Source organism: Primulina tabacum, chromosome 1 (genome assembly GCF_025594145.1).
Source record: "Primulina tabacum isolate GXHZ01 chromosome 1, ASM2559414v2, whole genome shotgun sequence".
NCBI lineage: Eukaryota > Viridiplantae > Streptophyta > Magnoliopsida > Lamiales > Gesneriaceae > Primulina > Primulina tabacum.
Window position 1 is genome coordinate 46,700,489 of NC_134550.1, and position 13,334 is coordinate 46,713,822.

The 13,334-nt window shown below is 35.3% G+C and overlaps 3 protein-coding genes across 5 annotated transcripts; 2 read left to right on the top strand and 1 right to left on the bottom strand.

The window, feature by feature from the left end:
• Nucleotides 1-203: 203 nt before the first annotated feature.
• Nucleotides 204-5,881, top strand: LOC142545045 (casein kinase 1-like protein 10). Of its 2 annotated transcripts, none has more exons than XM_075652036.1 (14): nucleotides 204-751; nucleotides 848-888; nucleotides 1,520-1,589; nucleotides 2,164-2,312; nucleotides 2,406-2,501; nucleotides 2,977-3,047; nucleotides 3,553-3,614; nucleotides 3,726-3,789; nucleotides 3,890-3,974; nucleotides 4,194-4,320; nucleotides 4,396-4,469; nucleotides 4,546-4,603; nucleotides 5,038-5,171; nucleotides 5,318-5,881. In XM_075652036.1, the coding sequence occupies exons 1-14, from the start codon at nucleotides 676-678 to the stop codon at nucleotides 5,603-5,605; spliced, it is 1,395 nt and encodes a 464-aa protein (XP_075508151.1). In that variant the 5' UTR covers nucleotides 204-675; the 3' UTR covers nucleotides 5,606-5,881. The 2 variants fall into 2 exon arrangements, with proteins under 2 accessions (XP_075508151.1, XP_075508158.1); XM_075652043.1 differs by having other exon boundaries at nucleotides 5,324-5,881.
• An 877-nt stretch (nucleotides 5,882-6,758) lies between these two features.
• On the bottom strand, nucleotides 6,759-9,077 carry LOC142545074 (large ribosomal subunit protein eL14z-like). The gene is made up of 5 exons (XM_075652055.1): nucleotides 8,934-9,077; nucleotides 8,711-8,812; nucleotides 7,784-7,913; nucleotides 7,589-7,701; nucleotides 6,759-6,967 (listed from the first exon to the last, which is right to left on the bottom strand). Exons 1-5 carry the CDS (start codon nucleotides 8,934-8,936, stop codon nucleotides 6,911-6,913), a joined length of 405 nt encoding a protein of 134 aa, XP_075508170.1. The 5' UTR covers nucleotides 8,937-9,077; the 3' UTR covers nucleotides 6,759-6,910.
• Nucleotides 9,078-9,140: 63 nt separating this feature from the next.
• On the top strand, nucleotides 9,141-11,818 carry LOC142545060 (glycolipid transfer protein 1). Of its 2 annotated transcripts, none has more exons than XM_075652046.1 (7): nucleotides 9,141-9,270; nucleotides 10,124-10,259; nucleotides 10,489-10,544; nucleotides 10,679-10,809; nucleotides 10,971-11,106; nucleotides 11,313-11,444; nucleotides 11,539-11,818. In XM_075652046.1, exons 2-7 carry the CDS (start codon nucleotides 10,142-10,144, stop codon nucleotides 11,572-11,574), a joined length of 609 nt encoding a protein of 202 aa, XP_075508161.1. In that variant the 5' UTR covers nucleotides 9,141-9,270; nucleotides 10,124-10,141; the 3' UTR covers nucleotides 11,575-11,818. The 2 variants fall into 2 exon arrangements, with proteins under 2 accessions (XP_075508161.1, XP_075508165.1); XM_075652050.1 differs by having other exon boundaries at nucleotides 9,187-9,270; nucleotides 10,134-10,259.
• Nucleotides 11,819-13,334: the final 1,516 nt, after the last annotated feature.

Consider the following 13,334-nt stretch of genomic DNA (forward strand, 5'->3'; position numbering starts at 1 on the left):
GTCTCATAAATTTTTTGTGTTTTATTATATCGAGTAAATTGATAATTTCATATGAGATAAGTTGTACCAATTCATATTTATAAAAAAATTCGAATCGAATTAGAAATTTGTGGTAAAAATATCAAATTAATTTTTTTATATATAAACAATTAATCGCCTTCTCTTTAACATCCCCCGCTTTCTCCTTGTATAATTAATATAATGTTCTTTGCTTTCGCACGCACCAAATCCATTATTGTTTTTCACCTTTTTATCTCTCTCAATCTCATCCCTCAAATTTCGCCACTGGTCTCCTCCTTGTAAAATTTCGCATGAAATGATCGCATTTTCTTATGTTGATCGATCTTGTTTTCGAGTAACTTCATCGAGGATTATTGATGACTCTGTGAATTGTGGATTTCTAGCTCAGGCTTTGTATCCTTGTCTAGGATGTAGTCCGCGGAAAGGAGGAATATTGTCTCTTGATTGATGTTTTTCATTTGATTTCTTGGATCCAATATTGAACCGTTAGTCTTCCAGTTTCTTGAATTATTTTGGGTTTCTGCGGATGTTTTATCTCTGCCGTTCGTTGAGATTTTGGGTTTAATAATATCGATCAAGCTTGTAAATTGGAGAGGGTTATTGATTTAAGTGGAACTGTTGGAATTGGGGACTTAATTATTTGAATCGATTGCCATGGATCATGTCGTGGGTGGAAAATTTAAGCTTGGGAGAAAAATTGGGAGTGGTTCATTCGGTGAACTTTATTTAGGTACTTAATTCTAGTTTTGGTAATGAGCAGTTGGAAACTTGTCTATGGTTTATCTCTTTTGTATCTATAAAGATTCTTTTTCCTTAATTGATGTAGGAGTGAGTATACCGAATGGAGAAGAAGTAGCCGTCAAGTTGGTAAGCTTCCTTGCTTATTATAGTGTCTTCCTTTTGACCATCCTCTTTGTTGTAGTTAAGTTTGGAGCAAGGAATCACATAAATTGATGAATATCAAAGATGAAATTTTTAATATTACATTCGAAATCTTGGATCTATGTTTTTCTCTACCCATGATCCCTTGCTAGTTCAGAAACTTGTATATAACAAGTACAGACGTTTATAAACCACATCAATGGAATCGGCCTTTATTTCCAAGGAGAATTAAGAGTGTTGTCGGTGGAAAAGTTTATTTTCTTGTAGAAACGTGGTTAAAAACATATTGATGTCCGTGCTACCACACCAAATTTGAACTAATGTTGCTTGGAAAACTTTACCCTGCTGACATAAAAAAATAAGTTGGTATTTTATCAAGGAAAAACTAGCAGCCATGGATTATCTGATGTTGAAGAGATCACAATCTTATGCAGCTCATTTTAATAAGCTATTTTCTCTGTTTCGCATTAGCTCCTCTACAACTTTTTTTTTAGATTTTTTTTGAAAAGCTCGAGTGTTTGTTGGTAAAAAGTTGACAGGATGTGTGTTGATGCTATGTTCACAAGTAAAATATAGTTGCCACTTTGATATTTTATCATATTACCATGCGCTCCAGGAATCAGTGAAGACCAAGCACCCTCAACTTCATTATGAATCAAAAATTTATATGCTTCTCCAAGGAGGAAGTAAGTTGCTCTATCACAAGTACAAATGCACATAACTAGAGAGATTCTTGTAAGATATCATTCGCGGATGTACATTCTGATGTACAATAACCTGTGATTTGATCACCGTTGACTCTGTATTGTTAACATTATTATGTAATTTTATCCTTTTACACATCTCAGCAAATTATCAATTTGAGATATTGTTAAGAGTTTCTTATCATGTCTTTTGGTCGTATAATCTGTAGCAGGCACTTCTCAAGAATAACTTACTTTCTATGCACAAAAGTCAATTTTCATGTTGGCTTTTCTCTAGTGGGGTTTTTTGGGGCTAAGGAGGTGAAGTGGGATGCCTGTGATTATATATTGAACTCACCAAAAACCTCAAGAGGATTGAAACTTCGACCCTTCTTCATCCTTTGTTTTTCTCTGGGTTTGGGACTTGGAAGGAAGCATCTTAACTACATGCAGATTGCAGATTGTTTATTAACAAGATGATCATTTTATCAAAATGATTTTCGTATGAAGTATGAGTGCTATTATATTCACTTGTTCTTATGAACATAATTTTATGACACTTTCTATTGTCATGTAGATGGTGTTCCCAACCTGAAATGGTTTGGAGTCGAGAGTGAATACAATGTCATGGTCATAGATCTTCTGGGACCAAGTCTGGAAGATCTCTTTAATTATTGTAATAGGAAGTTCTCCTTGAAAACAGTATTAATGCTCGCAGATCAACTAGTAAGTAATTGGAAAAAATTGCAAGTCTTTTCTTAGGTCGTTAGTGTATCCATTGAACTTTATGATTTGTCTAATATTGTAAATTACTTTCAGATTAATAGAGTTGAGTACATGCATTCTAGAGGTTTTCTTCACCGTGATATAAAGCCTGACAATTTTTTGATGGGATTAGGGCGTAAAGCAAATCAGGTTTGTTTTTCTATCGCTGTCAGTCTTGAAAGTGTTTTGATGGGCTTGCGCTGGTAGTTCTGTTGCTCCATCTGTTTCTCATCGGATATGGAACATCAGAATTAAAAAAAATGGGTATAATTGACCATTTTCCACACATAACGATGAACGAAGTATAATGAATATTGGATATACTCTAACTGCTGCAGCGGATAAATTTCAGTTTTTAGTTGAGGTGTAATTTCTACAGTACATTCTGTGTGAAGCTATAAGAGTTATTGCATTTGGTTTCTTTGCTAGTGTTTTTGTGTTTAGTTTCTTCTTTGAATAATTGACAACAAAATGTCTTTCCTATTATTCCAAACTATTGGCTTTCTTGACTTTTGCTTTTGTGGATGTTAAATACTAATGATGCAGTACAATTGATGCATTCACCTCATTGCTTTTGGCATGGTGTTGGTATCATTTTTACTGATGCTTGAGGTAATTGTTACAGGTATACATCATTGATTTTGGTCTTGCCAAAAAATATAGGGATCTACAGACTCATAAGCACATACCCTACAGGTGCTTTTCCCATGTATTTTGAATATGGAAAATTTTCATCTATTTTATTTTACATCATCTGTGATATGTTATGTCGATTTTTGTCAAGCTATTAAATGTTGTTGATTATCAATTAACCCTTTGTTTATTCGTTTACTCTGACCGATTGTAGATTCTGAACTTTTTAAGACCTATACAGTGCCTAGTCTGGTAATACTACTTGGTTTTTGGATTTTGGTTTTTAAGGCTGACAAGGATAGTTTAACATGATTCATTTTCACGCTATGGTTGCATCATACCTGAGATGTGACAAAAGCATGGAGTTTAACATTTTTATTGTGATTGTAGCCATTAGACTACATCCTTGGTGGGTCTATGAATTTTGCAGTTATGATTTGCATGAGTGTTAACCATGTCTGAAGGTTATGGTTTGCTCTTATAATGTAATCACATGCATCTGAGAGTTTCTTGCAGTTTAGTTAACTTGGATATATTAATTGATGAATTTCTTGAACTTTTATTTCAGGGAAAATAAGAATCTAACTGGCACTGCTCGCTATGCTAGTGTCAATACACATCTTGGTGTTGGTAGGTGATGCATCATGCATCATATGAATGTTCCCTATCCAGAAAATAGGTTTTTGTAGGGGTTTATGATTTATTTTCCTTCATCTGTTTGTGATTTAATTATGATTGCAGAACAAAGCCGAAGAGATGATCTGGAATCCCTTGGTTATGTCCTTATATATTTTCTTAGAGGAAGGTTGGTTGAACATGTGGGATTTCGGCCATATATAATTTCCGATATCTCCCACATAGTCACGAATCTTTTTATCCTGTACTTACTTGGAAATGTTTTCTAGTCTTCCCTGGCAGGGACTCAAAGCTGGCACCAAAAAGCAGAAATACGACAAGATTAGTGAAAAGAAAATGTTGACTCCTATAGAGGTTAAAAAAATTGTGTATAATTTGTATATTTTTATCATGGTGGCATCATTGTTTGAAACATATGGTTTAGGGTTTATATTTGACTTGAAAATGTAGAAACCTTGCTGGTTTTATTTGCATAACCTGATTAAATCATTTTGGCCAGTGCCCTTCCTGGATTCTTTGGTTTGCTTCGTTATAAGAATTGCAGCGAGTTCACTTGATATGTAATTATTACAGGTGCTGTGCAAATCATATCCATCAGAGTTCATATCATATTTTCATTATTGCCGATCGTTAAGATTTGAAGACAAACCGGATTATTCTTACTTGAAAAGGCTCTTCCGGGACTTATTTATCCGTGAAGGTACTGAAAGCTTTAGCTGTCATTATATTAAGGATTTCCAGATTTCTGGCCTTACAGTTTGCAATCTTCGTGTAGGTTACCAATTCGACTATGTATTTGATTGGACCATCTTGAAATATCCTCACATTGGTGCTAGTTCCAGAGCAAGAGTGAGTGTTTGATATTTTTAAGTTGGTTGCTCTTTTCTTTTGTTTTAATTTAGTAATTGGTGTAATCTTCCTGCAGAATCCCACTGGCAATGCAGTGGCTGGAACGTCTGGTGAAAGACCAGTGAGAACTTCAGGTATCTCACTTTCACCAAAATGAGCTCACGTTCATGTAAATTTTTTGATATCATTTTTCTCACAGATATCTTTTATCTATATATAGTATAAGAGCATCCTATACTAACTACATGAAGTCGTGGTTTAATTTTAGATTTACCTAAAACTCTCTCCATCTTATCAAAATAACTTCGTAGATTTACTATATTAACATTTTTTAAAATATTTTTTTCACTCCTAAATTTAAAAATTTATAACTTTTATTTAAAATTTTAAAAAAACTACTTCATTCTTTATTTATTTTTTTTTATGAAAGATGCGTATGCCGCGATCTGCTAGTATTAATAATAGTGGACACATTCAAGTAGCTTAAATATATATGCTGAATCATTAAATTATATTATATTTATAAATGTTGAATTTAGCTTGATTGATATTTTTATGATTTGTTCAGTTGGACAAGATATTCGAGATAGATTTTCAGGTGCGGTTGAAGCTTTCTCTAGAAGAAATATTTCAGGGTCTGGGCGACATGGTGAATATACAAGACACAGAACATCAGAAGTTGTGCCTTCATCCAAGGATGTGGTATTTACTCTTACCCCTTCCCATCAAAAATCAATCATCAAGATTTGAGAGAACTGCTTCCTGATATTTGTAACAGATGGTTAATATACTATAAATTGTAGCTCCATTTGATATTTTGGACCTATTTTCTGGTTTATCATTTGCAGCAGCAGCAACCTGAATCAGAAAAAGGCCGTAGTTCTCGAAATGGCAACTCTTCAAAGAAGGCTGTTGTTTCAACCTTCAGACCAAGTTCCTCTGGTGATCTCACTAATTGGCAATCAAGCAGGCTGGTTTCGGGCAATGGTCGTTTATCTACAACGCAAAGACTTCAGTCCGGAACCGGAATGGAACTCAAACCATCATCTTTCTCTCGCTCAGCTGCTGCAGTAACTTCAAAAGCCACTCGGGACGACCCTCTACGAAGCTTCGAGTTCCTCTCGATCAGGAAGTAAAACTTGTGAGTGAATTATATTTGGTAAAGTAAGTAAACGTGGAGCGCATTCTTTCTGTGTAGATGTAAAATGCTTGCATCAACAGATATATTATATATATCACTCTGTCAACTGTATTTTCTTGATCAGGTTTTTGTTTTAGAATTCTTATATGTTGTAATGCTTACAGTATACTCGTAACTCGTCCAAGGAATTGATGAGTTCTATGCGGCACTTTAATATTTTTACAAGACAATAAATAGTTGTTTCTCTAAGAAATTATGTTTATATATGGTATCGTCTTCGTGCCCCTTGTGCGTTTTCTTTTTCTTTAGACAGGTATACATCATCTATATTATTACATTATTAAATATAGATCCTTGGAATAACTACCAAAAAATATTTAATTCCATAATAATCATTTTTATCATACTAAAAACCTTCTCAACTCAATACATATTTTATATAGAAAAAATCTAAACATTTCTTTTTGAAAAATAATTTTGTGTTAATTGTTTAATATTATTTGATCAAATTAAAAATAATAATAACACCTAAAACACGTATGTATATTTTATTAGTTAAAATAATACATAGCAAGAAGTGACAGCTTTGTGAACAAACCGATAATCTTGTGCGATATTTGGTTTATTTTGAGTATTATGATTTTTTGGGTAAAAGATTTTGGGAAACATTTTTGGGGTTTCAAAAGATGAAAAAAAAAATTCTACTATAAATTTTATATAATTTTTAAAAATAGATTCCATTCTCCTTTTAAAACCAAACTAATCAACGAGTTTATCCATTGAGACAAGTTAGACTCACAATTTTGTCTCTTTAAATGAAATGATTCACAAAATTTTGAGTCAGTATTAACTGATAAATAAGCTGGAGCTCCGAACAAATTTCAATTCCGGTCTAATAGTTTTGTATTATATTCATGGTTGGCCATATAAATAAAATCTATATTTTATTCTCGTCATTTTCTTCCCCAAATTGATCCATCCAATTCCAAATCCTTTTATTTCTTGGGACGAGAGGACCTTTTTTATTTTTTATTTTTTATTTTTGTCTGTTTAAAAGAAAACAGATCCATATATGCCGAATGTGATGTACCTCAACTCGCAGTTGTGCCACAAATGTGTTAGCAAAATTAGTGGTAAAACCAAAAATGTATGCCGAAAACAGTTATGATGCCAAAAAACAGTGAATTTTATAATATCCCATACAAAATTTGATTCCAAATAGCTCGAAGGAAATAAGTAACTGCACGTTTTTCCGTATGGTAATTAGTTCAACACAGAAACCTGCATGATAAAATGTGCTTCAGGCTGCACTTTCTTTCTTGAGCTTGGCAAGTTCCTGTCTGACGACACCAGCCCTCTGCAGTTTCAAACAGGCTATCAAACTTTGAAAGCCAAGTACTGCTATATGATGAAAATCAAGTGAAGATATATGTTTTAGTTCAGCATGTATCGGCGTGTGACATTTTTAGCTTCGTGTATTTCGTTGAATCCATTATAGTTCTTTAAATTATGTTCTTTTGATCAATTTTAATCTTTTTCGTCACAGTCATGTAAATAAATAACTAATATCATTATTAAAATTTAGAACTATGTTGTCAATCACACGTGTATATCTCGAGAATTTTGTTAAACCACATACTTGCAAAAATTTAATAATAAAATTGGTCATTTAGTTATATTATTTTTGGGAGAATGACTAAAATTGTTCGAAAAATATAATTACAAGACTATAATTGATTCAACGAAACATTCAAGAATCAAAATAACACACACCAATACATACGGGACTTTTACCGAAAATCAATGTACATAATGCACTCATGCAGAATATAGGAATGCTAGAGGTATGACTCCGAGGTAGCATAAGATGGTAGAATTGAGAAGCATAAGATAGTAGAATTGAGAAGACAGCTACAAAACCAATAAGATAATTACAGCCCAACCTGATATAAAGTAAAAATAGAATCGTACAACGCACCTTGATTTTGGCCAGCATTAACTTGAACCTATCAAAATCATTAAGAGCAGCCCTTCTCTTTTGGACAATCAGCTTCCGACCCCATGAGCTGCTCTCCCACTTGTTCTTGACATCTGCAAGATGAGTCAGAAGGGCATCAATTTGCCTATATATGCAGTCGATGCGCAACGATGTTGTTAAAATCTATAAACCCACCAGCGGCTTCCATGGCAGCTATAAGGGTCTTCTTCTTGGGAACCCTTTTAATATCAATTTTTATGTCTGTGAGGGAAAGCCTCTTGAAGTTCATTTGGCTCCGGACAATGCCAGGGGCATCCACAAGTGCCTGTCATTTTGGCAAATGGCTAAACAACTAAGTACCGTATTTTCATTCAACCTTGGCAAAGAGAACAGCCAGAGAAAGATTAGAAGATCAGAAACTAAAACATACACATTGAGAAAAATTCGAATCAGCTGCAACAAAAAACAATATTTCAAAATGGTTGTCGATGATTTGAGCATCAAGAGAAACTCATTCTGCTATAGATTTTAAATGTCCACTTGACTGTCAAACCAAATCACACTCAAAGAGCCATCTGTCATCCAACCAAACACTCATTCTTTATACACCACCAGGACTAACATTCTACGGGCTGTTAAGATAAAATCAGAAAAAAGGATTGTCGTTTGATTAATTGATCAATGATTAGGAAATAGATTCTCCTACCAAGAGAAGATATACTAATAGACGCAATGGCTAACAATTTGCTTAGACAATGATCATATCAAGTGCATGTAGCAAATAAAAAACCATTTGGTCATCTCTCTCCATGAGAATTGTCAGCAATCACTATCCGTAAACATGCTTTTGCAATCCACAGAAAACAAAACGACATTTTCTGTGACCAACAAATTCATATCTCACAGTAAGCATAAATCACATGATCTAAAGCCAAGCAAAACCCTAGCCGCAAGAACACATAACTAACAAATGCTGTGAAAAAAGCACAAAGCAACAAGAATCGAAGACGTAAAAAAACAGAAGCAACCTAAAAAGCATCACGATAATACAGCCACACATCGAGTTTTAATTGAGAGACAAGCTGCGAATGGCAGTATAAAATACGAGCGGAATAGTCATACCCGGTTCTGGTCGATGACGTCAACGATGACAACAAGCTGCCCATAGTCCTTCCCGTAATTAACAAGTGCAACCCTTCCGATTTCCACGTACCTCTTGAACGGCTAAACACAACAGAACCCAATGACTCAAAATCATCAATTTCCGATACTATAACAATAAACATGAATTCGTACAAAAATGCACAGACAAAGAAGAAAGAGCAGTTATCCCGTGCTTGCTCACCATCTTCGGCGGCGCGTGAACGTACTGATGAAGGAGTAGAGGATGCAGCCTACCTCCCAGAGAAGGTCGCCGCTGAAGATTTTATACGGGTAAGTTTTTCTTGAGGTCAGCCCAAACAAAGCTCTGGCCTTTCATAGGTGGGCTTATTTGTAGTGATTTTTGTTTGTGTTTTCTTGAGGCCGACCCAAAAATAAAGCTCTGGCCTTTCAATTCATTTCTCTTTCTTGCTTGGCGTCAATAATAATAAATCAATAAAAAAAACAAAAGCAACTAACTTTCCGAGACCTGTCTCTCCGGTGCCTTCTGCTTTCCACCAATTGAACGCTAAAACCTTCAGGTAAGTTCAGATCTCTGTCTCGTAAAACTTTGTGAAGATCAATTCATTTGTACAGTTTGCTGACGTGATTGCCACTCGGAGTCATTCTTGTTTTTTTTTTTTTTTGGGGTTTGGGCTTAAATGGTGTTAAAATGTTTTCTCGATGCTTAACTGCGTTTCAGATTTCTTTGTGATGATTGAACGATTTTGAAGTTTCTATTTGAGTTTACTATCCAGGAAAAATCAGACAAAACTGCTGGTTCCCCTCGTTGAATGTCCCCCATTTTCCACGGTTTCTATTTCTTGTTGAATTATCTTTGGCTGAAGCTCCTGGAGGTGATCTGAAGAAAGATGAAGAATTGTTTTGTGTGGTCTTCTTAATTTGATTTATCTGCAACAAATTTTGTATGATTACCTATTATATACATACATATATATATATATATAGGTTCGCGCTAGGATTTTCTTGAATTTTCATTTAGACAAAACAATAGAAAAGGTTTTGCGAGTTTTTCAATAAAGGATTCAACAATCTAATGGCTGATTTTGGATGACTGCAACAATAGTTTTAGATGGTCCTCGAGGCTGGTGTGATCCGAATGTGTTAGGGTACAGTGTCATTAGGAGATGCATGCTAAGGGCAGAATAATGTTAAAAAGGAATTACTCCTAATGCAGAGGGTTGATTTATGGTGTATTTGTATCTCAAGTATTGCCTTGCAAGCTGGGCTTCATGGTTTGCTTATTACGGTAATAGGTAGAAATGGCATATTTATGTCCTTTATATTTTCACGGACATCCTGAATCTGTTTTATTTACCCTCTTTCTGCATATTTTATGTTTTCATCTCTCTAAAATGTGTGATATTTCACCAGTGCATTTAAGCAAGAGAGATGGAAGGCACAGTGTTCGCACCTGCATTGGAAGGAATGAATCATGTGAAGACAGAGGAAGGAGTAATGCTCACAAAGCAATTCTTGGATGTTTGCAAGCTAATTATACCTGTCATAGGTAAACTATGTCGAGTCTGGGGGCAATTCTTTTACATATTCGGGTTTGCATTGTTAGATTACGATTTACGCAAATACAATGTCTTCAAATCATTTTGTAGGAGCAGAAATTCTTACCTCATTCAACCATCGTGAAGAATTATCTTGCGAAGTGTCTACTAGAAGTCTAGAACACACAGCAGCTTTTAAAATTTTGGTTTTTTAAACTTGATTCGTGTTTATTTTCTCAGAAATGTTTGGAGCTGCCATGGCACTTGTCAAATCTGATGTTGGAGGCAATATAACTGTGAGATATTTTCCCTCCATATTTAATATATGCTAATTGAAGACATGATAATCTTCCTATCGTCCGATCTGCTTTTACTCTCAAAGATCTTTTTGTGTGTGTCACTTATCATTCGTGTTTTCCCATTTCCGCAGAGGCTAGAGAACAAGTATACATCCAACACAACAAAATATAATCACCTGTACAGTATGATACAGGAAGAAGTTGATGCTAAGACTGCTAAAGGCTCATCCAGTTGCACCAATGGTCTGTTGTGGTTGACCAGGTACCGTCTCTTTCTATTTGCTCTGCAATTAGCTTTCTGTTCCTCCTATCTGGTGTTTACATCCATTGAGGCATGTATTTTAATACCTACAAAGAGGTTAATTCTTACTCATGAGCACCAGTGTCGTTTGTGAGCAGATGTAAATTGTTTTAAATTATCAGGGCTATGGATTTCTTGGTGGAATTGTTTCGGAATTTACTGGAACATCAAGATTGGGCCATGTCTCAAGCTTGTACTGATTCCTACACCAAAACCTTGAAAAAGTGGCACGGATGGCTGGCCAGTTCAAGCTTTACGGTATATGCATTTAAATCATAGTCTTTCCTGATGGTTTTCATTGCGATTGTTTTTCACCTACAATTGGTTGTTTATAGATGTTTTAACAAAGATATGAACAAAAATTTGGCCATGGTTGATGAATTAGGTAGTATTGCTAATAGTATCTGCCTTCGTTTAAGTTTTGAATTAGCCCTTCTGACACTAGTTCTGAATTAAAACGACAGATTGCCATGAAGCTCGCTCCTGATAGGAAAAAATTCTTGGATGTCATAGGTGGCTCTGGTGACATAAATGGTGATATCGAAAAATTTTGCACTACTTTCGCTCCACTTCTTGAAGAGAACCACAAGTTCTTGGTGAGAGCTTTGACTATGAAAGATGCTAAGTAAAAAGCTTTTGATCTGTGATCCTTGTGGTTGAAATAATTTGTATTTCCTCCCCTTTTGGCAGGCTAGCGTCGGGATGGATGATCTCAAGGCATCTTAAAGATTAATGGGAGACCCGAATACTCCTTTTCAATAATTAATCCAGTTTTATTTATATTTTTGTGGTGCTCCGGCCAGCGTGTAACATCTGATTCAATTAGTATCTTGTGTTCAACTGTGCTTTGACATGATTATTGACTGTATACCTGGGCCTTCTTCGGCATCTATCAAGTTAGATGCCGAAGAAGGCATCTAACTTGAGATTGGAATTTTTTCGACCTTCTTGAGATTGGAATTTTCTTCAAGCCCGTGTTTAAGTTCATGATAACATTATTGAGTCTAAATCTCCTTTTGCGCAATGGAAGTATGTGAATCGAACCATCAAACAGTTTTGTTTTTACCCTGGAAGCCAGGAATAGTATGCAATGCGTGACTGGGTTTTCAAGTCTTAGCAATGCATTGTTGATAAAGATTCTTCATTTTGTCCAAAACAATGATGTTGAGGGAGACTTGGTTTGCTCAAGGTATGTTCTGCCGATATATAATTAATCAAACAGTTGGGTCATTAGACATTACATGTAACGTCCAAAAGTCAACTTACGTAAATCAAATGCACGCAAATGATTTAAATTGTGAAATTGTTTTATTTAATTGATTTTAAATGCTTACTTGATGTATATTATAGGATTGAAGGTCTAATTGCATGATTAAATTATTAGATTGCATGATTTCTTGAGAATTGAAAATTTTATCTGAATATTCAATAATAGGCTGGGGAAATGAAATCGTGGATGATCAAGATAAAATATTTTTTTCAATAAATATTTTCTAGGCTTATTAATATGATAAAATTTTTCTAAAAACGGTAGAGTCTAAATTATTTATGAGACGAGTTCGAGTTTATCCAGGAAGCCGGTTTTGAGCAAACGAAGAACTTTTAAAGGACCAATAGTTTTATTTTTGAAAACTAATTTTTATAAATTTTTATTTTTCAAATAAATAGGTGTTATTAGACCTAATTTACCTAAGATTAGTAGGCACAATTGCTCCTAAAGACAAAGGCCCAAAACCTAAGCCTATTAACATGCAAATTTTAAATCTATAAAATAGAAATCTAGGGTCTTTCTTGAGTCCATTCAGCCGAAAACGTCACATACAATATCTTCGAAAATTTGAGGAGGAAAAACAAGGAGTTTTTGTCGTTCGTTCGTACTCTTCGCGTACCATGCCAACGATCGTATATTCGAGCGTTTTAAAACGCAAATGCACGCTTCTAAATTCTTTGACGCACCATTCAAATCATATTATGCTTGTTTTTTTTTTATTTTTGCATGAAAAATATTGAAGAATGAACCGTTTAACAATAGAACAAATATTTTCAATGTTTATTGATTTTACGCTAGTTTGAATAACGTTATGAATTCCAAGGACACGCTGCCAATAGGATGTGTTTAAGGGCTAGGAAAAGAGTCGTTAAGGGACAACACGAGGTCTGGAGTCGAGATTGGCAAAGCAGGAACAATCCTAGGGCTTCCTTGGGTTACAAGGCTCGGCCATGGGGGGATTCGAGTGAGGGGCTGCGCGTAGAGGCTAGGGCTGGTCGGGGCTGGCTCACCAAGGTCCAGTGCAGTAGTGGAAGGGTCCATGGAGGGCTGGACCAGACTGTCGTAAGTGATGGGAGAGTCCACAAACCCTAGGACTCTCCCCTTGCACGCACGCGGCTAGGTCTAGGAGAGGGGAGGCTCGCGGCTGGTTTGGGGGTCTAGGCTGGTCCAGTAGGGTCTAGGGATGATGTTTCAAGGTGCTGGGGTTTGTGCAGTC